The sequence below is a fragment of the Apis mellifera genome, linkage group LG5 (genome assembly GCF_003254395.2).
Source record: "Apis mellifera strain DH4 linkage group LG5, Amel_HAv3.1, whole genome shotgun sequence".
NCBI classification, from domain to species: Eukaryota; Metazoa; Arthropoda; class Insecta; order Hymenoptera; family Apidae; genus Apis; species Apis mellifera.
Window position 1 is genome coordinate 9,813,046 of NC_037642.1, and position 26,939 is coordinate 9,839,984.

The window sequence follows — 26,939 nt, forward strand, 5'->3', positions numbered from 1 at the left end:
CACTGAAGTATATCTCAGATTCGTTCAACCCCTTCCCTGTATGAAAAATTAATAGCCTTCCCAAATTGCTCCGAGCTATTCAAAGTACTTTCTGGGGAAAATCTATTTACAGACCGAAATGGGTCATTCTATACAGCAAATCCAACTCGGTTGTATCAACATTCTTCATAAGTTAGGAGAGGACAAGAATTTTTGACCTTCTCGAATATTATGACTTTCTTCGATGGATCATCAATAATTAAAAATTCGATCAAAATTTGATAATTCTATTTACAGACCGAAATGGATCATTCTATGTAGCAAATCCAACTCGGTTGTATCAACATTCTTCATAAGTTAGGAGAGGACAAGAATTTTTGACCTTCTCGAATATTATGACTTTCTTCGATGGATCATCGATAATTAAAAATTCGATCAAAATTTGATAATTCTATTTACAGACCGAAATGGATCATTCTATGTAGCAAATCCAACTCGGTTGTATCAACATTCTTCATAAGTTAGGAGAGGACAAGAATTTTTGACCTTCTCGAATATTATGACTTTCTTCGATGGATCATCGATAATTAAAAATTCGATCAAAATTTGATAATTCTATTTACAGACCGAAATGGATCATTCTATGTAGCAAATCCAACTCGGTTGTATCAACATTCTTCATAAGTTAGGAGAGGACAAGAATTTTTGACCTTCTCGAATATTATGACTTTCTTCGATGGATCATCGATAATTAAAAATTCGATCAAAATTTGATAATTCTATTTACAGACCGAAATGGGTCATTCTATATAGCAAATCCAACTCGGTTGTATCAACATTCTTCATAAGTTAGGAGAGGACAAGAATTTTTGACCTTCTCGAATATTATGACTTTCTTCGATGGATCATCGATAATTAAAAATTCGATCAAAATTTGATAATTCTATTTACAGACCGAAATGGGTCATTCTATATAGCAAATCCAACTCGGTATCAACATTCTTCATAAGTTAGGAGGGACAAGAATTTTTGACCTTCTCGAATATTATGACTTTCTTCGATGGATCATCAATAATTAAAAATTCGATCAAAATTTGATAATTCTATTTACAGACCGAAATGGGTCATTCTATATAGCAAATCCAACTCGGTTGTATCAACATTCTTCATAAGTTAGGAGAGGACAAGAATTTTTGACCTTCTCGAATATAATATTATGACTTTCTTTGATGGATCAAAATTTGATAATTTTTCTTTCTTCCCCTCCTCTGATCGACTCTCGTCGAATAATGGTTCTGAACGTGGCGCAAGGGTTACTTTTTCCTCGATCGATCCTCACCCTCGGGACCTCGGCGGCGCAACCCTCCACCCCACTGTCGCTTCCGTCCTTGCTATCCTTCCCCTCGCCCGTATAATCCTTCTTGTCGTTGCTCAGAGCCGGATGATCAGGTTTGCCCGCTTCCGTCGACTCGGCGGTCACGTGGATCACGGTGATGTTGCAGTCGCTGTTCATCGTGGAATCCGGGTCCTCGTTGGGAAGCTTATCGGCGTCGGCCAGCGGCGACGCGAGATCCTCCGGGACCCCTGAATCCTGCCTGGCCACGTTCTGAACAGGCGACACTTTCAAGCTGTTGTCCTCCTCGAGACGCGTTCCGTCCATCTCGAGGCTCGGCTGATCTTTCGTGCTCGGTGACACGCTCATTTCCCGGTTGCCATTCTGCAATCATGATTGAAGATTGACAAATGATAGGTCATGTAGTAAATACACGTAATAAGGTAACTAGATATTCATAGATGGGAGTCGAGCAAGAAATTATTTAATAGCCGCTTTATTTACTATTATATGATCTCGTTGGAACGAGTTTTTTTTTTTTCTAGTTACAATTCAATTATACTTTAACGCGATTTCTCTTCCTTTTTCATTGTTACATTTATCAGATTCTTGTTATATATATAAACGTTTATTGTGCGATTATCATCATTCTTGCCATCTCTACAATTACAGTTTTTATCAATGTTATCAATTATTGTCATCAAGCTTCCCCTTGAACGTGATAACCGCCGTTACGTAAAATTAATTAATTCTCTTGTTTAATTTTCCATTTTCCATTCGACCTTACGCTCCAAGTTTCAAGATCTTCAATCAAGTTTTATCAGAAGAAACACGGTGGACAAATGAACGAAACGGGAAGGGAGGAGTGAATGAGCGAGCAAGCGAGAGAGAGAAAGAGAGAAAGAGTCCAGCCGTTGATGGAACAAAGCTGTGTCCAGCGGATCGATGGAGCAATTAAAATCCGGATCTTAATCGTCCGATCGGTCAATCGGTGCGATATTCGATTATCGGGGGGGGGAATAATATCCGGAATGGTCCTTCCAGAATTTGCGAATTTTGCGCATGGGCGGAGCGATGATATATCGGCTTCCATACGAAAACTTAATTTCACGTTTCGATCGGCCGGAAAGGAAGGGAAATTCACCGAATTACAGGGGGGAGGGTAAAGTGAATTAGCGAAATCGTCACAGGATTTGTCGAACGATCACAATATTCGAATATTTTTAATGGATATGACGTTCGAATCCTAATCTAACCTCAACCTAACCTAAAAAAATTTTCTCGAAGATGCGAGCAAAATTAATTTTTATTCGTTGAAATCTTAGTTTAACAGAACAGAAGGGGGAAGAGGAAACTCGTAAATATCGATTCTTCTTATCCTCCATTTTTAATTCTGAAGATGATTGAGGTTTAACGAGAATTAAATATATCTCGTATGATAGATTTTAAAGGAAGGAGAATTAGAAGATTGAAAGAGAAATTTTCTTGAAAATTGGATTTGACAATTACTATTTAAAACAACGTCATGCTGTGTTTCTTTATTCTATCATATATATATGTTTTTTTCTACGTTAAAAAAAATAATTGGTATTGGTTATTTTACAATTATATTTCTTGCTTTTATTTTTGTATAAATTGTAAGTTTATTTTTCTTATAATATGATAAGTCGACGATAGATATTTAAAATTCGCGAATAAATAATTGTATAAATTAGAAAAGAATTTCATTCGATGAATGGGAATCGAGGTGTCGCATTCTTACATGAAATTCTCGGTGATTTACCGCTTGTATTTACGAAGACACGTGGCGTGGAGTATCGAGTAATACTAGCGAGAAATTACGCGTATATATCGAGTTGTGTAACCGCAATGACAATTTATCGTTCCAATCAAGGAATCTGTCTCATATTATTCTTTTGATCGTTACATAAAGCGCGATGAAAAGAATAATTAACAATACCAAATCTTTAAAAACTCGAGATAAATTTTGTTCTTGCGTAAAAAAAAAAAAAAAAATTTCACGAATATAATTTTAACTCTATTATACATATAAAGTAAATAATTATATAATAGATAATTTTAAACACTAAATTGTTTCAACTGTAATTTTGAAAAACATTATTTTTTCAATTAGCGAGTCGATCTTGGATATTTATCTTTATCAAATACGAGGGAAAAAGATAGATAAAGAAAAAGAAACAGAAAATCGTTATATTGGGTAGATATTGATAAAATGAGTACTTATATATATTTTTTTTTTCAACGGATAATAAAAAACTTTTGCAAAATATTAAATCTTTTAGGAAAAAAGAAAAAAAAATTCTTTAATGAGCGTTTATCATTATTGAAACTTATAAAATAATAATAATTTGTAATCGCAATTCATAAATCATAATTTCTGAATAATAAATACACATATAATTAGGGGATTTTTTCATATCTTATATTATAAACGCTTAAGGACGTTTAAAAAAGATATTTTGCGTCGAAAAACAAAGTTCACAAAAATAATAATTCAACGTGATTGCAGAGCAGAACTGCAAAACAGATCCACCACTCGCCTCCGCTTCCGCCTCCCATCTCTCTCTCTCTCTCTCTTTCTCTCTCTCTCATCAACGTTACGTATTTGAATTGTAATCGACGAGGAAGATCGCGTCATCGCGCGGTGTTCCCCTTTTCGAGCACCACTAGATCATGTAAAAGGCGTTTAGATTAACGATGGTGCTTCACTCACGTTGTCATTAAATGATTCTCTCCCTTCCATAGATGATCGATCGTTTTGTTGATCTTCCACGCGATTTACGGCTGATAAATGGCAAGAAAATCTAGCGAGTCGAAAGGCAGGTAATATCGGATTACAAATTTCAATTATAAATTTATTGGTAAATTATAATATCCGTAAATATCCGTTTTCTTTTTATAAACAAAAATATGCAAAGTTTTTGTTCTTTAATGGGAAAAATTTTTTTACCAATTAATACCGAGTTAATCCGAGACACGAGATGAGGAGAAGAAGAAGAAGAAGAGAATTAAAAGGAAATATTTGAATACAAAGGATGTGTTGAAAGATACAGGTATTTTAAATATATGAATATTTAAAAGTTTGAACACGTTCGAGCAAATTTAAATATTTGAACGTTTAATTTGAATTTAAATATTTTTTTAAATTACGGAATATATGTGTATGTTATATTATCGAAAGACGAAAGTAAATAGAATATTCAGGTATTTGAACAAATCTCAATAATTTGATCAGGTCACTCCTCGCAGCCAAGGAAACCGTTTTCCATTTAGAATTCTCAAATGACCCAGTCAGACTCGAGTTTCCTCCAATTACGAACGAACTGTTCAAACAGGAAACTTACTAACCTGATCATACCAGCCACTCCAACAAACGAAATCCTTCTCTTTAAACCGCATCCCATTCTTACAAATAATAATTTCCCAACAATTCTACAATTATAATCGAACATATAAAATGGAGAAATATCGAATTATCATATAAATCGTATTTCTTAATTCAATAATCTCATTCGAAATGATAAAACCATTCGATTACTACACCTAACCTCAAAAATCAAACGGTCGAATCTTAAGCTCAATCGGACAAGAATACCTCTTCGAAATTTCTCGGAGAATAGTTCATTTACATCGAAAAATACCTTGGCCCGATAGAGAGGCGTTCTCGACCGTGATAACGAGCGAGAAACGACCGAGAACTGTGAGAAATGGCTCGTGACACGAGCGGCTAGAAGGTCTCGGGAAGTCCCGAAAGCGGCGAGGCCGATTGGCCGACAAAGAACCCCGTTTCGCGCCACGCCACCCATTATTACAGCGCAGCTACGCTGTTGCTAGCGCCTGTCTCGATCGACCACTCGACAAACGAACAACCACTCGATTCCACGGTGCACCATTATTATCTTTTCTTTTTTTTTTTTTCTATTAAATATAACATACAACGCGCGAATAAAAATTTTTTTCTCGTAATTAAACACACGAAACACGTGGTCGAACGAATAATTTTTAGTTAGGAAGAACTAAGTGACAGTTATTGTATTGATTTTTTTTCTAAGTGGAAACAGCAATAGTCGAAATGGTAGAGGGCGACTCGAGAGACATTATTGGCAGTATTAGGCACTAATTTTCTTTTGTGATGTTGAATGAAAGAGGGAAAAAGAAAAAGTGAAGAAATTATTATTACTTTTTTTTTTCGAGAAAAAAGAAACAGTATTAAACGATACGAGTATTAATACGAGTAAAAAATGTGCAACGTGAAGATTTTTGACAAAGTAGAAGATCAAGGTGAGTCTCGATTCTGATTAAACCGTGAAAGAGAAACGTTAAATAAATGTTTGCAAATCAATCTCGAAATTATTTCTCTCAATTTTACGTAATAAGTAAACTCAAAAATAATCGTCATCACTGATCTAAATATTTCGTATTTTTTGTAGAATTCTAAGAAATTTCTGAAGAAAATCCACTTTTTCCAAGAATCGAAATCTATCGAGAACATCTACGATCACGAAAAAAAGAGAAATAACTTTCCCCAAGATTATTATGCTCCGTCGAAATTTTATACCATAAAAATACCGCAAAAATACTTCTCCACCAATTCTTTCGAAACATCTTCACGACTACTTTAACCGAATCCGGTTAAAAAAAGAAAAGAAAAAAAAAAAAATCTCACCTCGTCGAATCGCAGGATCAAACTGTTAAACCTGACGAGCCTCCTGGTGAACATCGACGAGAGCAACGAAGCCAGATTGTTCATCTAGCCAACTTGTCCGCGCGAAGAGTGAATTTTTCGTGGGAAGGAAGGAAGGAAAGAAGCCGGTGAAAACGGTGAAACCGCTCCGCGATTAACGAGACGTCTCTGCTCGACAAAGGAGTCGAACAACAACTCCTCGTCGAGAAATCGATCTCGACGAGTTGCATAAGAGTTCCTAGCCAGTTTCGTTTTACAAGCAAACACCTCTACGATTACACACCTCTTCTCTCGTGCGTAGAGGAAAAAAAGGAAAGAAAGAAAGAAAAAAAGAATCGAAAACAAGACGATCGTCGTTGAAGAGCGCAACAATGGGCGTGAAGGAGGGAACGATGAGAAGGATCGCCGGCGACGGTTTATCGGTCGACCTCCAATCGAACGAGCAGATCCTCGAGATCAAGGGCGACGGATGCGACATCACGATGTCGAGGAACCGCGGAAGCGTGAAAGTCATCGGGGATGGTTGCCGGCTGAGGATCGTCCAGAACATGGGCGACGTGGAGTACACGGGGGACGGTGGCCAGGTCCTTCTGGGCCCGAAATCTAGCAAGGATAAGAAAGTGAAATACGTCGGGGATGGTGGTAGGATAAGATTCGACGTCGAGTTGACGATGAAGAACCGGAAGCCTCGGAAGGAGGAGGGGAAGATGGACGAGGAGAGGAAGAAGAAGAAAGGCGTTCCTGAGAAGAGTCGGGAAGAGACGGAAAACGATTTGAACGGGAGGAAAGAAACGAAACAAAGCGGCAGGGAGGAGAAGAGGGGGGGAAAAGTGACCAGGATCGTCACCACTTTCGAGTACGACGAGAAGATCGTGAAGAAGTGGTTCGTGAATCCGGATAAGGTGATCAAGAATTTGGGAGGTTCTTTCGTGAAAGTTGTGCCGAAAGAGACGAAGAAAACGAAGGTATGGGATGGAAAGGGAAAGTAAGAAAGGGAGAGAAAATAGAATTAGAAATTTAGATGATAAGAAAAATAGAGTATGTGTGTATATAATTATAATATTAGTCGGAAATGGTGAAATATCTATGATTTTTAAGATGATTGGAAGGAACATTGCCATTGTAACTCAAGTCTGGCTTAAAGTTCCTATCTAAGGACAATTAGAAACGAGGAAACGATTTCTTGGAATAATTTAATAGTGGGCATTTTGAGCATGTGTGTGTCAAGTCGTCGAGGAATAATTTTCGATTTCTTTGTGGAAGAATCGTTCTGATAATCGAGGATATCTGCTGTATAATATCGCGTGATAAATATTATCGACGCAATAAAATCGATAAAATTGTATTGTTTTTCGTTCTTGAGAAATTTTTTTCTAGGAAGGCAAAGATATATACTTTTGATGATAAATGAAAATATATACTTTAATTCTCCGAGTTCCTAAATACGAATTTTGCTTTGTTCGTATTGTACTTAAGAATCACGTAATTCGTTTAATTGCGAATAATTTACATTTTTTAATCGCGATGTTTTACTATTTATTTATTTATTTATTAAAAACATAGGAATATCTAGCTAGAGAAATTCATAGATAATCCGTTACGATAAACGATGATAAAATGAAATATTTGTAAATGATTAGTCAATGCAATTATTCATCAGTATTTCTTCTCTATTTATTGTTATCACTATCATAGAATAAATATATAAATACGTTCCTCGATAATGAATGTTGCAAAATATATTTATGCATTATTTCAAATAAATTGCGTAAACTTCTTGAAAAATAAAAATGTTTAATCTCTATATTATGTTTTCTCTATTACCTTTGAAACTCTTCTTAAATGTAAATTTACCCGTAAATTATGTATAATTATGCAAATATACGAGGCGAAACAAATTTCTATATTTCTATATTATATATATATATATATCCTTCATTTTTTTTAATCGAATAACGTTTAGAAAAACGTTGAAAATTTGCATTCTAAATATTTACGACTTGCACGTAGATATCTATTTGTCCCAATATCAACAGTAATATTTTTACGATGCTTTGAATATTTCATCTAGGGCATAACGATGAAAATGTTCCTCGAGTCACTCGAGCAAACGATATTAAACAGATAAAAACAACGCTTCTCACGCGAGGTTTTAAATCGACTTTTTAATTAGTCCGTGCTTCTATTTCCATAAAAATCATTATTAATTAAAATTTCGTTTTAAAATTTACTTTCTTTCTTCTGTATTTTTAATACTTTTCAATTTAATATTTTTACACTTAAAGATAATTCAATATCTTTGTTATTAAATAACATTTATAAGAATAAAAAGAGATATCTACGAGAGAAGATATTCGCAATGCGGAGAATCGCGTGAGAATTTCGTGACTTTCACCGTTCGATTTGCGCGCGAAAATAAAATTCGCGTGGGTGGGGAGAACGGATGATCGATAGGCACCGCGTGTTTGCGGTAAATCATCGCAGAGCATTCAATATCCGCGAGCTCGTGGATTGGCACGGCTCGACCCGGCCATGCAATAACTGTCGAACATCTGCCCGAGGTTTCTCTATTCGAAATGGGCTCGTTACATTGTTGGCGAAATTACGATTTGCACGCGAATATTTTTTGGCGAATCTAGAATAAACAAATTTATATACGAATATGTATGATTTTGGCTCGATAATGGTAACAAGTAAATGATCGATTTTCAAAAGTAGCAATTCATATATCTAATCGATAAATTTTGTGATTTTAACAACTGATGATTCACTAGCTTGATACATTAATCGTTATATAGACATAGATCTAGTAATTCGATAATTCCTAACCTAACTTAACCTAATTCGCTGACATCAATTTGATAGATTGTTAATGTAATTCATTTTCACTCGAGATTCTTGCACGAATTTTGCTCTTATAACAAAAGAACAAATAATTTGAAGAATAAATTGTATCGTGTACTTTCTTTCTCGATCAAAAATACGACACAGGTTTTACCTTACGACATATAAATAAAATTTAAAAAAAATTCGTTGTATGCATATGCTACGGAATCTATTGCATCAACCTAACCTAATTCGCTGACTTATTAATTCGATAGATATTGTTAATTTATTTATTCAAGATTCTCGCACGCTATTATAATAAAGGAAGAAATAAATCGAAGAATAAATTGTACCATGCACTTTCCCAACAACACAACGATACGATACTTCAGATTTTACTTTACGACAATAGAATTTTAAAAAAATTCCCTCCTATAGAATCCATTGTACCAAAGACATTCTATAGAATCTATAGTATCCAATTTACGAGTTTTACGTCCAATATGATTTTTCTTATCGGATACGTACGGTACACGTTCAACTGAACCATACTATTTTACCGATTGAAATCATAATGGACTTCTCGCGTTTCGTACAGGTTATGTAATATTCTGGGTCAAAAATGCTCGGTTATCGACTCGTTTCGAAACTTCGTACGAAAATTAAAATATGATCGATCACTACCAACCTGTCGTATAATAATCGATAATAGACGAAAAAAATCACTGCTCTCGATCGAAAAGTAAAGAAGAGAACATCTTTCGTAAAAATAAATTTTACGAATAATTACACTTACGGATAAATGAACGTAGTAGATAATAATTTTTACAATAAAAAAAAAGGGAAAAAAAGCACACTTACATCGACACGTTTCCGAGTATCGCTTATCGATATATATTATTAAAAGAATTCGAGTATATTGGAGGAGAATGAATAAATATTGCAAGACTTTCGATATCGCAAAGATAGTTTCGAAGGAATTCTAAAACGTGTACGCTTCCTGTGAGACGAGGACTCTTTATATGGTAACGCACACGTGAACGGATACGTTCGTTCCTTCATTAATTCAAGGAGGACCCCCGTCGAAATCAAGGGCCATGCCATTCAGCATTTTCACTCGGCGACCTCTTTGACCCAGCTTTTCGACGCGCGCAAAGGTCAACCGGGGGATCGTTAGCCAAGTTTCTTAATCGTGAAAACTTGTTTCATTTTATTAAGATCACCGGCGAGATACCTCTCCTCCTCGGAGAAAGAAAGGGAAAGGAGAAAAAAAGTAAAAGAGAAAATTATGGTCCGTATATTGTGTTGAAATCGAAGAAAGAAAAATAACTTTCGACGGGATATAGAATTATTATGTTTGGATATTAAATTTCGAAAGATATTTAAAATTTTGAAATATCCAAAAAAGTTCGAATATTTCAGAATTTCAGGCATTCGAGTTGAACGTTAAGAATTTAAGATATTTAAAATTTTAAAAATTCGAGTGGCTAGAATTTTCAAGCATCTAATAACGAAGAGGAATATCAAAGAACTCTTATATTCACCGATATAAAATATTCATGAGTTTAGATATTATTAAGAATTTAAATATTCATGTTCCAATTTTAACTTCTTTAAGGATAACCTGTCTTAATCTCTTACATTAAAAAAAAAAAAAAAGAAGAAGATACGATAATTTATTAACATTTAACGTTTATGCAACGACTACTCGATAATGGAACGGAAAGAGAGATAAAAATGAAGAAAAGAGGTAACGAAAAGAGCGTTTGAAGCAAAAAAGAAAATTAAAGGGTGGAAAGTCGATCGGCACGGATGCAATTAACAATATACAGCGAGATGAATAGGGCGTGTTGAACGCTCGCTAAAATTCTACCCTAACTCGGTGAAACGTACGCCCGTTAATGAGGACACGTGCACTTCTTCGTGCACGGACAATGCTGACGCTATATACCGGGTGGTGATTCACGATGATCGGTATAAACATTGGTTATTCGCTACAATATCCTTCTAATGAAAATCCCGTTTCAGACGCGACGAGTCGTGTGATACAATTGAAATCACTGTTCGAACACTCTTTTCTTACCATATAGAGGTTAAATACGATTTCACGAGGAAGTTTCTCGAATCGATTTTTCCGAAATATAATAGAATTTCGATAACAATATGCCAATCGAATAATGGATTTTAATTTGTAAAATGTGTTTCTAAAAAAAGTATAGCCATTTTTAACAAATAGCTGTAATGCACGTAACATTGTGATATTAACGATAACAAAGTTACCTGCAATGCAGATGAAACGTATCCAAATAATATCGAACAAATAAATTACTTTAGTAAAGTCGTGAAACTATTGAAATGTCAAGGTTGATTAAAAAAAAAAAATCGAACGAATACACTCAAACTTACATATCACTCTATACGTAACTTGCTACAACTTTATTACGTCTTTCATACACACACACACGTAGAAAGAAACGCGTCCTAATTAATTTATATTCAATTAAGACTCGAGGGAAAAAATTTATTTCAAAGGGATTAAGATTCGTTTCGTTTCTATCGGATCGCCCGGTAGATGAATATACGTCTGGCACGATCGTCGAGTTGTTCGGACCCCACGGTCGCAAGAGTATTGCAGTTTCACGTTTCGTATTTAGATCAGCGTTTAACCCAGAAGCGAGCACGAGTTGGTGCACATCGAGTAAGAAAAGCAAGAAGAGGAAGAAGAAGAAGAAGGAGAAGGAGAAGAGAAAAAAAAGACGAACTGAAACGCGTTTCAGCTTGCAAACTGTTCGAATCAACCGGCTGGAAGCGCGCGTTTTCCACGGACTTTTGCACCTTCTCGCTTCAACGTCCCTCGTTGAACACTCAAAGGAGCCTCTTTTTTTTCGCCACGAGAATTGAAGAAATGAAATAACGACAATTTTGCATAAATTCAAAATCCGGTGGAGGATTAAATATTTTTTCTCTGGTTATTGTTACAAATTCAGAAAAAAGAGTCGTGAGAAATATATTCGTTAATAAACTGTCGATTCGTAATTCTGATCTTTTGTTTTCATATAATTTCACTCGAATGAAAAGACATGTACATAATAATAAAGGATTTATAAAGCCGTGATACGAGTTAAACGGATCGCATTATGTAGCATAAGAATGGCGGGCAGAAAGATCGTGCAGGAAGCCTTTTATGCAATTTCGTGCCGCAACTCGCGATGAAGACGAAACCAAATAAGGTAGTACGGTGCGTAACGCGAAAAAGACGATGGCTAACCCTGTTGCGTGATCCATTTTCGTTCCGTCTCAGCTTCTGTGATCGTCAATCATCCCGTTTAATGATCGTTCGCTCCCTTTGTTTCTTCGACAAGAGAGAAAAAAAAAAAAAAGAATTAAATTCTCGCGTGATGCTTGCCTCACGTTCGAACGCTTGATCGACCGAAACTTCTTCCGTCGTTTCTATCAAAAGTTTAACTCCTAAACTTTCTAAAAAAAAGATCACTAAAAACAGGATCATCGAGAGCCCGACAAATTTTTTTTCTAAAATTCGTAATAATTTTCAATATTTAAATATAGGTTAAAGTAAAAATAAAAAAAATTTCAGAAAAAAAAAATCGTTTACGAAAATATTTTATTTAATTTTAGTTTAATTTTAATCGAAGTTAATTTTACGCGTTCGAAATTATTCCATTTGAATTTCTAAAGGTTAAGAGAAAAAATTTCTGCAAAAGTATTATAATTACCGTTAAATAATTTAGATTTTTGCATTACGTAAAATTTGAATCGCTATGCGTGAAAGTGTTCCGTCATTTTAACGTGGTAAGTAACGAGCAAGGTAAAATTATTTCGTTATGATTCATACCGCGAATGTTTCTATTTTCAATTACTTAAAAATAGTTTGAAAATCGAAGCGTGATATCTAATTACAGGCTATTTGATTCGAAACGAAACAAAGAATTTCACAGTTTGATGGATTATCTGTCTTAAAATTATCACACGTTAAGTCACGTGTTAGAAAAATTATATCAATAAGGCACAAAGAATTCTCTTTTCCTTTTTTTTCTTTTTTCTTTTTTTTTTTTTTTTTTAATCGCGCTTAGACACTTACGAGTTTTTAAGTAGATTGAAGTTGTATAATCGCAATATTATCTCGCGAAAAAAAAAAGTTAATTATATAACTATTGTTAATAACTATCGAGCCCTCGAGAACATGGATTTCCTACATGAGAATTTATTATATACTGAATACAAACAATCATAAATCGTGGAAGATAACATTCCAACGGTTTTACAATTCAGAACGTTCTTGTTCCCAGAAGATCGTTATAATTATATGTATGTATACATACACCATGGATTTAACATTCGTGATAAATCGCTTCTGTTTATTCCAAATTAATTACACCGATATTACATGAAGAATTAGAAAAAAAAAAAAAATTAGAAAAAGCCAACGACCTTTGCTCACCTCTCAGAATCGCGATTAGAATTTAATTGATTTTTAGAATTAGTATTTGATTGTCTAAAAATATATATCGTACGTTTTTAATGTAATTCGGATCTTACCTTGAGCTGTAGATATCCGGCTAATGATAGTAACATCGATGCCGATTAAATAACAATAACAGAGAAGAAGAACTCGATATTCGTTCGTTCGATGGTCGTCGTAAGTACTGACTTCTCCGCTTTCTTAAGTCACCCAGGTTGTGACTCGCGTCAGAATTGTATTTAGGTTTGCATTTATGAGAGTTGAATCACCAGAGAGAGCGAGATATTGATATTTCGCTCATAATATATTTAGAAATAAACTATGAGAGCGGTGGTTGCGAAGATTTTACGAATTAATTCAAATTCTACTTGTTGTTGGTTTGGACCGAGTCCAAATTTTATCCGTGTCAAATTCTACGCGGGTATATTTCCGATTGAATTACACGCAGTGGAGAAAAGTTGAAAAGTTTCGGTAAGAATTCCCTCCGGTAAGATGAAGGCTGTTGGAGCAATAGCAATAGAGAAAGAGGGAGCAGAGAAAGAGGGAGACCTGCAAAGAATGATTTACGAGTCTCGCTAACAATAAAAGTTGAATCACTGGCTTTTACGGAGGGTCAAACACCTGGTTTGTGCAACTGGTTGATAATCTGTATTTTAGTGAAGAAATATAGAGGAATGTCTCTATTGTGCACTTCATTGGCATTTATTACACGTTTCGACACCTACAACGATAAAATGTGTACTAATTTTAGAATCACAACATGTATTCAATAATAAAAGTTTATTGAACCTTCTAACAAATGACGTCAGAGCAAACCGATGCCAAGGATCGAACAAGATTATTATTGAACATTACTTATGAATCATAACGAATATATTTGTACATATCTTTCAATTCTATATTTCCTAACCTCTAATCTAACCTCTATTTCAACTTTAGCTTTAAATTATAATATTAAAATTTCTCCAATTCTTTAACTTTTTATTTTGTGAATAAAATATCGAATTCCAATTCTCGAAAGAATAATCGAAATAACTTCATTTAATTTACGATTACACCATCACTATGCCATCACTTTCGCGCGCAAACATTTCGGGCGATAAACAACATCGATCCTGCTTCAAGACGAAGGAAAACAAAATGGCCAGTGAGTCAACTATCTTCACGATGATGGGAGATAGTTACATCACTCTGCCGACGAAAGTTCGGACTACGTCCAAGACGTGACCAAAAAAGGCAACCACGCGAATCAAACGTGTAATGAACGATCGAAACACAGTTGCAAGTCGTAGAGAACATCCAGAGGAATGCGACTGCGGTAATACCAATTCTGATTGGTCAATGACAACCAAGGAGAAATTAAAAGCTAAAATAGACCATTATTTAACGAGGTGATCGATAAGGGCGAAGTTTCATCGTGAAAGTGTTGTCTCGATTGTGCGGCTTTTAGCGAGTTTACATTAAGCTCGTGACCACTCGAAATAGTCTCGAGAAGCTTTTGGAAGTTCTCTTAATGGAATAACGGAACATATGGCGCGCGCTATTGTCGTATATTGCGACGGAACCATTATCGATGCTATTTCGATTCGAGAAGAAATGTTTTTTTTAAAGCGATGAAAAAAATTTTTTTTTCAAATTCTACGATTAAAACATAGATTTTATTGGGCGTGTGGTAATTTGATTTGTATGCAATAGATTAGATAATAATGATAGATGCATTAACGATGTTAGATCATGAGTGGATAGTAGTAATTGGTTACGTGACCAGAAAGGACGATTCTTGTTACCAGAGATAAGTTAGAAGAATTTATTTTGTATGCTTGGTAAGTTTGCGAAAAAGAACTACAACGGAAGTATAATGCAACCTATCTGACGATGCAGTTTAGACTTAAATTTGTATTTTAAATTTAAAATTTAAAATTGAAGAATAAAAAATTTGAGAATCAAGATTTCAAGCGTGAATAAACAGAATAATGCATTTTGAAAATTTGAAGAAAATAGCTATGCAGAGAGACAGATTTTAATACACGCTAGGTATACATAATTTCAACGGTTAAACGCAGCTGCGATGACGCTACGAAAGCGAATCGGTCCCTCGCGTTCTTTGCATTCCGGCTAGGTCGTGCATTGGCGTGCAAATATTATGGCGAGGTCGCAGATGGCCCTGCAGAAAACGAGCAAAATTCCGGCCGAGTCGACGCGTCAAAGGTGAACGTTTTGGTGCCAGGAATAACCATCACGCTTCTTTTTATAATCCCCTCATCGCGTGTTAACTGAAAATTTGATAGGTTAAACGAAAATTTACATACTCACTCGAGAATCTGGCATAAATACACAAATATGTAAATCACATATAAATTTAATCTGTTAACATCAAGAAGTTTAGATATGAAATCTTTTCTATATTGATAATTTATCGTGTATACACTGGAATAACACTACAAGTAAATAATAACTATATAAATGCTCAAACAACCACCGAGTTCTTTTACGTACCGACAAGTGGAACCCTAAATTCAGTTTATCATCGCGTCTTTGCTTTAAATCGAGTTACTTCTAGGTACCTGACCTACGACGCTGAACGTCTATTATTAGCGATTTGACTTCCCTCGTATTAGAAGGGCTAACTAACGATTAAAATCTGAATACAATTTTATTTCCTACAATCGATAATGTCGCAATCATGGATTTAATCCATTAGACAATGCATCGGCTGAGGCACGTAAATGACGGGCCATATCTATCTATCGTCTATCTTTCTATTTTTTTTCGTGAATGACTTATAGGCTATGATTTATTTAATATTTTTCGTATTTAATATATATATATATGAATTATATGATATTATATCGTATTCTATTTCTCAATTTTATATAGAATTATTATTCTCTATATTATTCTCATACCATGTTTTGTGACGCATCATTTTGACTGTTTCGAATCACACATACCATTTCACTATACTTCATATCTTTGCATATATCTTTCTCATGCATTAACTACACACAATTTACACACACTTTTTTTCACATTACTTTTTTGATTACACGCACTGCACACGTTTATTGTACGCGTCGCGTAGTCTAGGCCGTTAATGTCGATCGTGCGAATCGAAAGCAGTTGCAGACCCGCGTTAATATTTCTGTTCCACACGTTCGATGACTCAATGACAGCCACATGGTGGGGCGCCCCCCCAGGGAAACGATCTTTGTGGGGTTTGCACAGGGCGAGCGTGTGGAGGGCCACGTGTGTGCTACGAGCCAGATAAATCTACTCGCGTTAACCCTGCCCGTTTTCATCGTATTTACACATTATGTACACCATGGGTCAATGTAACCCGCCTATTCTGTGCAATATTCTTGATAACAATATTAGGTTAGTACATACGAAATGTCATTTTCAAATAAAATTTACCACTATGTACCACAGTTCTTTCGAAATATTATACACATTTTGATTAAAATAATTTCTAAACGAATTTATGCACTTTTTTTAAAGACTAACTATATATATATGCAATATAATAATAATTTGATAGCAATAGTTTTTGCATTCAACGATTCACTATTTGAACTTGCTTCTTATGGCGTTTCTCACTCAATTGAAGTCATGCGCTAAAAATCCCTAGGATATGTATATCGATTTTATTCGATATATCCTTATTCTTTAATTATGTCACCAACTTCAGTTATGCTAATTTCTATTCTTAATTTCCTTCGACATGTCTAATCTACTTGTGTATAGCCAAATAATGACATAAAAATAAATGATATTAAATATCTAATATTAATTTTTGTTATATAAAAATAAAAAATAATTTTTCTAAAAAATATGGATATAGTGATAATTATTTTACAAAGTGAAATTCTAACGAATTACTAAGGTTATTATTCCAATTTTTGTTCAAATTAATTTTCGTTTTTAAAATTCAATAAATTTTTACAAATACGTTATCAACTTAATTTTTTTTAGTTTATATATTACGAAAAATCTTAATTAATGAGATAAATAACGGATTTATAAAATTGACCGAGAAGAAGAATTGTCTTGTTTCAACGATTCAAAGGGGAGAAATTCATTTCAGACTGATTTATATACTAGCCAACATGTAAATCTGGAAGCGTTAAAAGCAAAACGTTTCAAAGCAGTTGGTTAATAGTAGACAGGGATATATACGGGATCGAATACGGGATACTGAAACACATTTTCACTAACATTTTTCATGCAAAATATTTACCATTTTTTTTGAAAAATTTGACGCAAAATATTTGAAATATGAAATTACGTTAAAGAATATATGAACTTTTAAAATAAAAATTTTGCCTTTGTTAATTTTTCTGTTTTTTTTTAAAGGAAAAATATTTCTTAATTAACTGTCACATTAACGACAAAATTTATGATAAATATTAATTTTTATCTAATAAAATTAAAATGTAATGCATTTGTGTCTTCAAGAAAGAAAAAGAGATTCTTAATTAGAGCGAGTGAGTAAAGGTTTTCTAAAGGGTCGAAGAATATTAATAGCTGAATATAAATATAAATCATTATGTTTCTTAACGCTTTATATTAATAAAATTTCAAGGTTTCAACGAGAATAAAATATTTCAAGGAGAGTTGATAAGTATGTAATTATACAAATTTAATTTGTATTCAAAAAGTAAGTAAATAAAATTTTTTTGCATATTTTATTCTTTTTTTAGAAAAAATATGCATGAATTATTTTTTCAGTTAATTCTTTATTTGAGATATTATTACAGAAAGCAATTCTAATTAATCCACGACAAAAATGCTGGATCCCCACATATCGCAGTCAAAAAAACCGAATTTTTGGCACGGTCTTCCAAACTCGTATCTCCTCTGGGTTATTTGCGGACTGCCTTTAAAGCGTCGTTAAGAAACTCTGTCTGATCAACTTGACCAACTTAAAGATACGATTTTTTTCGACTTTTTTATTAAATATCTCAAAGAATGAATGTGATACTTCCCAATCTAATTTCGATTACAAAAAAATCGCTGTTTCTCAGGAATTTCTTTCATATCCGATTCAATAATAAATAATAAATTAATTACTAATAGTATAAATTAATTCTGTATTATATTTGAGAAAAATTTTGTTCACAGATAATATCATAAATAATTCTGTAATTCAGATAATATCTGAAATAATTCTCCACGAATCTACACAAAATATCTGAGAACGGTAAGAAATAGTTCAGAGAACGGTAAAAGAAATCAATAAATCGACCGACAAGAAAAGAATAATGAGAATCTAATGAGTTAGATCTTAAAAGAAGAATAATGCAATATATCATAATAACGTTATAATAATGTTTAATATAATTTTCGTGTAAAATAATTTTTGCCGTTAAGAAATCGTGAGAATAATTTGAGAAGGAAGGTCGCAGTATCGATAAATCCCAAGAATAATTAGAATGAATGGAATAGTGCCGATAAATCGCGAGGATAATTGAACGAGGAGAACGATTCAAGGCGGGTGTTCCGTGGTCAGGTCAGCCTGTGTAGAATGATTTGAACGGTAAATATATCCGCGAGCCGGACGTGCGGATGCCTAATCTGAGAGCAGCCCGTGCTCTCAGGAAGGGAGGAGGCCGCTTCGTCAAATGAAGAAACGCATTCTGCAGAGGCCGTTTACCGGCACCAGTTTTTGGCCTCGAGCTGATAGACAAATTTTACGACTTTAGTTCAACCGAGCCATTCGCTTCCTATTCTAGAAAATAATGAATTTACCTAATAAGTAAACTCTATTATCTCAAAACGTATTGAAAATTTAACGTCCAATTTCAACAAAGAAACCGAGATATAAAATCAAGTTGGAGAAACGAAAGATTAAATAGTCTTCTTCAGAAGGCTTAAGGGGACCGAGAAATCGAGGAAAGTTGAATGAAAAGAAGTATCTAAAAAGCGTTGTGCTCGAACAATGACGGTGAAAAGTGGCTGTTTTTCAACTTGCACGATGGACAATGAGGATATATCTCTCGCGATAGAAATAGTTATTAGACGAGGGCTGGCAAGTGATTCTGATTGTTAGATACCAAGATTCCCTTCTCCTCTCTCTCTCTCTCTCTCTCTCTCTATTCATGCATTATGCAAAGTATCTTCCGCTCTCCGTATTATCCACGGTTTATTCCCATCGTTGTTGATCGTGGCCGGAGAAAGCGTACGAAATCACTTCGTTCGTAAAATAATCGTGGTACACGATATGTATATATAGGCAAGATTGGTGTCTAAAATTTTTCTTACGTTATAATAACAGCGCTACATTGTTAAACATGCGATTTCTTATATGCAAGCAGTATCTTGCCGAGTTTTTTTACAGTTAAACGAGATGCATTGAAATATGCCTCGTTAATCTAGATGGGATCCTACCGTTCTTTTTGAATAAAGAGCACAGTTGACCTTGAATTATGGGTGGAAATATCAAGAGAACATATCGTTGGTGGAATATAGTTGTATGTGGCAAAGTGTTTATGACTCGTAAAATCGTTTTTTTTTTCGATACAAAATGGAAACGCAATGGAGGTAACAAAAAATTTTGTTGGAGATGTTCTAAGATTTTTTCCTTTCTTTTTTTTTGCGTAAAAATTTAAGTGTCGAAGATTCTAGGAAGAAGTATAATACCAAAAAGATCATAACCAGAAACTCTTTCAATCAAGAATCCCTGCAGCTACAGCTAATGAGATGCTCCTCGAAAGAGACAGCTTGTGATCGAGGGTCACCGTGTCAACGCGATTCCTGACGCGTGCACGCACTCGAGAACACGGCCTACGCGTGCAATTCACAACGCTCTTTTCGTCCCACGTTTTCTCGTCGTCTCTCCCAATAGCTGCACTTTCCATAAATTAATTATTTTAATAGGCTGTGTTCGAGGACGCGAGGTATCCGATGTCTCCACACGTGCACAACAGAAATATAAATGGATTAACTATAATACTTCCCTTTTACGGTCGTTACTATAAATTATGTAAATCGTGTATTATGTACTTATATAGGGGAAAGAATATATAGTGTAAAAGATATATTTGCATTTTATTCGTTGTAGGATTCTTGCTAAAAATGGAAATTGATGTTTTTAAATATTCTAACCTTTTAAAACTTTTTAAACTCGGAATATTTTTTTTTGTGAAATTTTTCAAATTTTGAACTTTTTAAATATGCATTTTGGATATTAAAAGAATGATTTTTTTCTATAAAAATAAATGAGTATAGTTTATGTATGATTTGATATGATTTGGTATGATAAATTTGACAACCAATATTTTGTCGTATATAAATTCTGATTCGTCGACTGAAAACAAGAAATGTAAATTGTGTATTATATAGTGGAATATGTGTGTATTATATAGTGGAATATTGTATGTGTATTTATATAGTGGAAAGAATATATAGTGTAAAAGATATTTGCATTTTATTCATTGTAGGATTCTTGTTAAAAATGGAAATTGATGTTTTTAAATATTCTAACCTTAAAACTTTCTAAACTCGGAATATTTTTTTTATGAAATTTTTAAAATTTTGAATTCTTTAAATATGCATTTTGGATATTAAAAGAATGATTTTTTTCTATAAAAACAAATGAGTATAGTTTATGTATGATTTGATATGATTTGGTATGGTAAATTTGACAACCAATATTTTGTCGTATATAAGTTCTGATTCGTCAATTGAAAACAAGAAATGTAAATTGTGTATTATGTACTTATATAGTGGAAAGAATATATAGTGTAAAAGATATTTGCATTTTATTCGTTGTAGGATTCTTGCTAAAAATGGAAATTGATGTTTTTAAATATTCTAACCTTAAAACTTTCTAAACTCGGAATATTTTTTTTTTATGAAATTTTTAAAATTTTAACTTTTAGAACTCTTTAAATATGCATTTTTGATATTAAAAGAATGATTTTTTTCTATAAAAACAATATAGTTTATATATGATTTGATATAATTTGGTAAATTTGACAACCAATATTTTGTCGTATATCGATTCGTATATAAGTTCTGATTCATTCATTCCAGTCGTTCAAATTGAAATTTTACAACCCTTCTAATATATAAAATGCAGAAACGAAGGAATATGAAATTATTAAAACTAGATAGACAATATATTTCTTGTAGCAATATAATGATACAATAATACAAAGTTAATAAATAAAATTCTCAATTTAATATTATCCAAAAAATTTAAATGAATGATTATATAAAATTCATATGATGTTCATATGAAATTGAAAGAGTTTCCATGAAATCGAAAGTCAATATCAAATATACAATGTCAAATTAAATTACTCGTGAAAAAGATTACATATTTTAATCGGTAATTAGTGTCAACACGTGCCCGGAAAAGATTGTCACAAAAAGGTTTATCTGTTCATTGAAGAAAAAATATTCTCACGGAGACTAAAAACATGGAAACACATTTCCTTGGCAGACGTGCACCGTTGCCCCGTAAATTATTCCCATCCGGCGTAAACATTAAACAAGAATCGTTTATACGTGCCATGTCAAGGGAAAGGAAGAAAGAAAGAAAAAAAGAAAGAAAATTCCACTTTTACTATATCACAATTATTCAAGATTAAATTTCCTTGTATCAATACGCTATGATTAAATTCAATTTCACGCTTTTTACTGGTGAAGCAACATTTATTGTTTTTATACAAATCAATAAGAACTTAATCAAGAAAGAAAGAATTAATAAGAATTTAATTAAGAAGAAAAAAAAACGCCAGAATGAAAAATAAAAAAAATTTTATTTGAAATAAAAGATATTAGATTATTTTGATAATAAAAAATTAGGAAAAATTAGAATTGAGAAATTAAATAATTAAATTGGAAATAAAAACTTTTAAGATATCTTGAAAATAAGAAAAATGAAAAAAAAAAATTAAAACATTGTATTAGAAACAAAAAATATTTTAAGAATAATAAAATTTAAAAAAATATCAAAGAATTGGAATTAATTAAAATATTTCATTGAAAATAAAATAAAGTATCAGAATATTTTGACAAAATTTAATTTTTAGATAATAATTAAAATGATATAAATATTTAAAAAGAAAAATTTATAATGATATTATAGAAAGTATCGTATATCTTATAAAATCGAAATATTATATTAATAATAAAGAAGAAAACAAAAATATAAAAGTGTACGAAAATTTTTAAAAATAATTTAATTAATTTACGTAATATAATTGATCCATCGCAGAAAGCAATGGACGTTCACGTCTCTGAAAGTGAAAAGCAATTTCGGCCTCCACCTTAATTTTTTATTACTTCTTATTTCTGTTCCACTTATTCACTACTGTGAATGATTTATGCTCTTTAAATATATTATTATGAAAGTAATTATTTTAAATGCATGGATTTTTTTTAGAAAAAACTTATTAATACAATTATTATGACACTTTTAGAGTGCAAAGAAAAGAAAAAAATGTTATGTTATTTCATCTAGGATAATTTAACAATTTAATATACTTTAACAAAAATATAATTTTTCAATTATTTTACTGTGACTGATAAAATTAAATTATCAAATTTGTTACACGTCAACTGTGTACATATATTTTAATTCTTTAACAAAATAACAAAGTTATAAAATAAATAATTAAAGATAAGGTCGACTGAAAACAAGAAATGTTTCGTTATATTTGATGGTCTGAAACCGGCGTCAAAATAAACGATATAATCTGCAAATAACTTCGCTTTCATGAGGATTACGTAATGGTCATCCTTATGCCCTACTTGCAGTACATTACGAAAGACCAGTAGTTTATATAATAAATAGCGAAAAAGTATATTAAATATTCTAAGATCATGTAACTTCTTATTTGGAACAAATAGACAGAAATTTTCAAATATCGAATATCCTCTTGATTATCAATCTTTTAAATATTATTTAACGTATAAAAAATATTTTATAAAAAATTATTTATTTTTCACAACAAAATTAAATTATACAAAAAGAAAAAAAAAAGATTATACATTTAGTATAAAAATTTTATATAAACGAAGAGCACTGCTTATATTAAGTCGTTTCAGAGGCCACTATCGCTAACGATTACACAAGCTTATCTACTCTTTCCGCAGACTAACACATTTTACTGTGTAAACTTAATGAATAGTCACCATAAAGATCATAAAATTATTCCTGTTCAAACATATTCCACCCTTATACGAGTAACATCTATTTAGAAAAAAATATGATTTTAATATAATTATTTTCATTAAATAAATTATTGCAATATATATATAACTACAAAAATATCTAACACATATTTATAATTTTTATACTACAATGAAATAATATGTACTTAAAAAGATAATCTCTTGAATTATAAAGTATGGAATATATAAACAATATTATTATTTAATTTACTAAAAAAATATTAAATATATTTATTTATAAATTTAATAGAAAAAATTGCCAAAATAGAAGATTACCATATTTGTAATTTATAAATGAACATATCACAAATTTAAAAAAAAATGTTGTGTTAGATATTGTATTAAATTTGTATTTATAATATGTAAGTACCTATTTGGAATCGTCCATATACATAAAATAGACACGTCCTTGTCGCTTTACCGTATATGAGATTAAAAGCGGATAAATTTATAAAGACGGAATTATAACCAATCAAATGTAGATGTGTGGACATATGACAAATATTTAACTGATAAATCGATAATCCTTTCAAATATGAGAACTAATCGAATGAAGACTCCTTTTTAATAATATATGAAACATAGAAGGAGTCTTATTATAGATTGAATATTCTTTTCGTTATTACATTCCCTGTGAAAATAATTCGACTCTCAGCCAACAACATACCCACAATATTATTTCTGACGAAGCGTATTGTAATTCGGGGAGCACGATATGGAAGCACAGAATGAAAAAAAAGGTCTCGGCCGACTATACTTAAGAGCGGGAATGACATCTGCTCGCACAGCTTCCGAGAGCCTGCGCAACTATTTCCAAATAAATTAGTCGAGAAATCGAGCAGCTCGCTATTTCTGTATTGTTACAGCTTCGTTTCGAATTTCAATCATTAATTTACTATATTTTTTTTTAATTACATTCATTATATTCATTTGATAATCGAATAATTGGAAATAAAAAATGAATTTAGATTAGAAATTATATAAAAAATAAATTTAATAAAATGTTTTATCGGTATAATTACATTTTGAATGTATTAAATGTTTGAAAAAGAAAATTTAGATGTTCAATCGCTATTGCCAACATTCTATTGGAATAAACGATACAAATTTAAATGAATTATTAAGTACAAAATAAAAATTATTACCATTTTGATATTAGATATTTCATATATTTTACAAAAGATGACATTTGTTCAAAGGGTGCGACATTACTGATTTTATAAATCGATCTTTCCAAATAAAAAAAAAAAAAAAATATTTTTTAATGAAATCCGATAGCTAATTAAAAATGCAAACAAAGAAAGAAGAACAAGGATTTGTATCAAATATTGAGAATTTCGAGTGCATCCCCTTGAACAGCGCGGAAACGAAATCGATAACCTATACAAGAAGGACACTGCCTCTTTCTTACCTTAAGCATATAAATGTTAGATCCTCAAAAAGAAGAGAGGAGTTAATACTCTAGTTGAAGCTTCTTTGTCGATTTTGATGCGTAGCACATTTATTTACGAATTGACGATTAACCGGTTACTTTGAGGCGTGCCGGTTGATTTTTCGTTCTAATTTTTACGTTTAAACGTTTCTTTGAACAAACTGAAGAATCGTTGAAAAAAGAATGTAGCGTATATATTCGTTTTTCGTTCGTTAGAAATCGGTGTACATTTCACGAAATAACTTCGTGAAACGACTTACAACTTTTGTCCGCACATACTGAACTATACTATCGCACCACTTTGAGAGCACCTCCGCGGATCGACTGCCAACTATATTCACACAGGCCACCGTCACTTTGCCTGTATAACAGGAACGTTCAACACACCAGCAACAGCCAGCGACAACTAGCGACAACCAGCAACGACCCCTACGTGCACCCTCTATCGACTGGTAACTACGCTACTAGGATTCATCGGAACAGTGGAATGTACAAATAGGTGGTTGAAAATTTGAAATATTCGCGCGTTTTATCTTAAACAGCGGAACGTATGGAAATGTTAAATCCAAATTAATATGAGCAAATTAAAATTATTTATATGAATAATTGTAAAAATCAGTGTATTTAAAAAATTATTTTCTTCAATTTTTATATTTATTTATTAATTTAAATACTTAATTTAAAAATATATCTTATATATCTAATTTATAAATTTAATTTATAAATTTAATTTTAATTTATCCCAACTCTTTCATGACAGGAGTTAATGTCATTAAAGCATTTTCCATGTTTTTTCGTTCTCTTTCAGTTTTAAGAGTATTCCATACTCGTTCTAATTCTTGTTGTTGATATTTCTGAAATATTTAATTTCAAAAAAATATGTTTGTTAATATTGCTATGCATATAATCTAAAAAAAATTTACTTACTTTGATAAAAAGAAAACAATGTTTTAATGTTGCACCCACATAAAGTATTTCTATTGATACTAAACGTCCTGCAATATCATTTATAAGTGGGATAGCTTTCAATAAAAATTTATGAGGACCATGACGGGTTTTCACTAATGCTATTTTTGTATGTATATTACAATATTTTGCTAAAAAGATTATAAAATATATAAAATCAGATATTTATTCAAAATTTTCAATTTTTTTGTTATTTTGAAATTATAATTGATGAAACTATAACTTTTATATTACCAGTAAAACCAGCTTTTATCGCAGCAACACCAAAATCACCATATAATTGCTGTACTTTTTGTTGAATAGCAACATGTAAAGTTGTAATTTTTAATTGTAAAGGCTTATTAGATTTATCACCAAGAGTTATTTTAAATGTTATATATCTAAAAATATATTTTGAATATTTTTTAATTACATTATATTTCGATTATATTTTTATAAATATGATGCTTAAAAATTATAATGAAAGCATAAAAAATATATTATTGAACATCTAAAACGCATTATATTATATATTTAAAATATATAATATTGCTACCTGTTTTTAAACCGAACCATGTTTAGGTTATGTAATGAGTTAAAGTATATAGTTCTCTAAAAAAAATTATTTAAGAAAAAAAAATATTAATTATATGTACAATTTATAAATTTATATCACTTAATAATAAATAATTGAGAAACTGTATGATTTGAACAATTTGTGATATCAAAGTTACACCACGTGTATTACTTTTTATTACTCAATACTTAAGGTATTGCTAGGTCACTGTCAAACTAGTTGCACGTGCGTGCAATGTATACTATATTTTCATTATTATTTTTTAACAATATAATATTTCGTTTTTTTTAAATATATTGTGATATCGTTCAATAATATTATTTATGTAATAATTAATTTAATAGAACTTATTAAAACACTCGAAGAATATAAAAAGATGACAATACGAAGTAGTAGAATTAATTACGATACGCACTTAGAATTTTTTATACATAGTTTCCATATATGGATCTACGTATACTATGCCATTCTACTTACGTA

At 32.0% G+C, this 26,939-nt stretch overlaps 3 protein-coding genes across 11 annotated transcripts in view; 1 reads left to right on the top strand and 2 right to left on the bottom strand.

The window, feature by feature from the left end:
• Positions 1 to 25,346, bottom strand: part of LOC408839 — a 30,624-nt gene extending 5,278 nt beyond the window's left edge. For 2 of the 8 annotated variants that reach the window (XM_026440777.1, XM_026440779.1), the window contains exons 1-2: positions 16,230 to 16,444; positions 1,319 to 1,696 (exon numbers count right to left, since the gene is read on the bottom strand). In XM_026440777.1, coding sequence (XP_026296562.1) covers positions 1,319 to 1,696; positions 16,230 to 16,319 — 468 coding nt within the window. In that variant the 5' untranslated portion in view covers positions 16,320 to 16,444. Of the gene's footprint in view, positions 1 to 1,318; positions 1,697 to 4,046; positions 4,377 to 13,400; positions 14,036 to 16,229; positions 16,445 to 24,916 lie in introns of those variants that run through there. The other 6 variants (XM_006567827.3, XM_026440778.1, XM_392370.6 and 3 more) reach the window with 5 other exon arrangements.
• Positions 5,071 to 7,359, top strand: LOC100578156. Of its 2 annotated transcripts, none has more exons than XM_003251064.4 (2): positions 5,071 to 5,614; positions 5,764 to 7,359. In XM_003251064.4, exon 2 carries the CDS (start codon positions 6,389 to 6,391, stop codon positions 7,004 to 7,006), a length of 618 nt encoding a protein of 205 aa, XP_003251112.1. In that variant the 5' UTR covers positions 5,071 to 5,614; positions 5,764 to 6,388; the 3' UTR covers positions 7,007 to 7,359. The 2 variants fall into 2 exon arrangements, with proteins under 2 accessions (XP_003251112.1, XP_026296565.1); XM_026440780.1 differs by having other exon boundaries at positions 6,015 to 7,359.
• A 285-nt stretch (positions 25,347 to 25,631) lies between the features above and the next one.
• LOC552780 (ribonuclease P/MRP protein subunit POP5) lies at positions 25,632 to 26,769 on the bottom strand. Its single transcript, XM_625155.5, has 4 exons — positions 26,439 to 26,769; positions 26,138 to 26,283; positions 25,865 to 26,034; positions 25,632 to 25,791 (listed from the first exon to the last, which is right to left on the bottom strand). The coding sequence occupies exons 1-4, from the start codon at positions 26,456 to 26,458 to the stop codon at positions 25,675 to 25,677; spliced, it is 453 nt and encodes a 150-aa protein (XP_625158.1). The 5' UTR covers positions 26,459 to 26,769; the 3' UTR covers positions 25,632 to 25,674.
• Between the last annotated feature and the right edge of the window lie 170 nt (positions 26,770 to 26,939).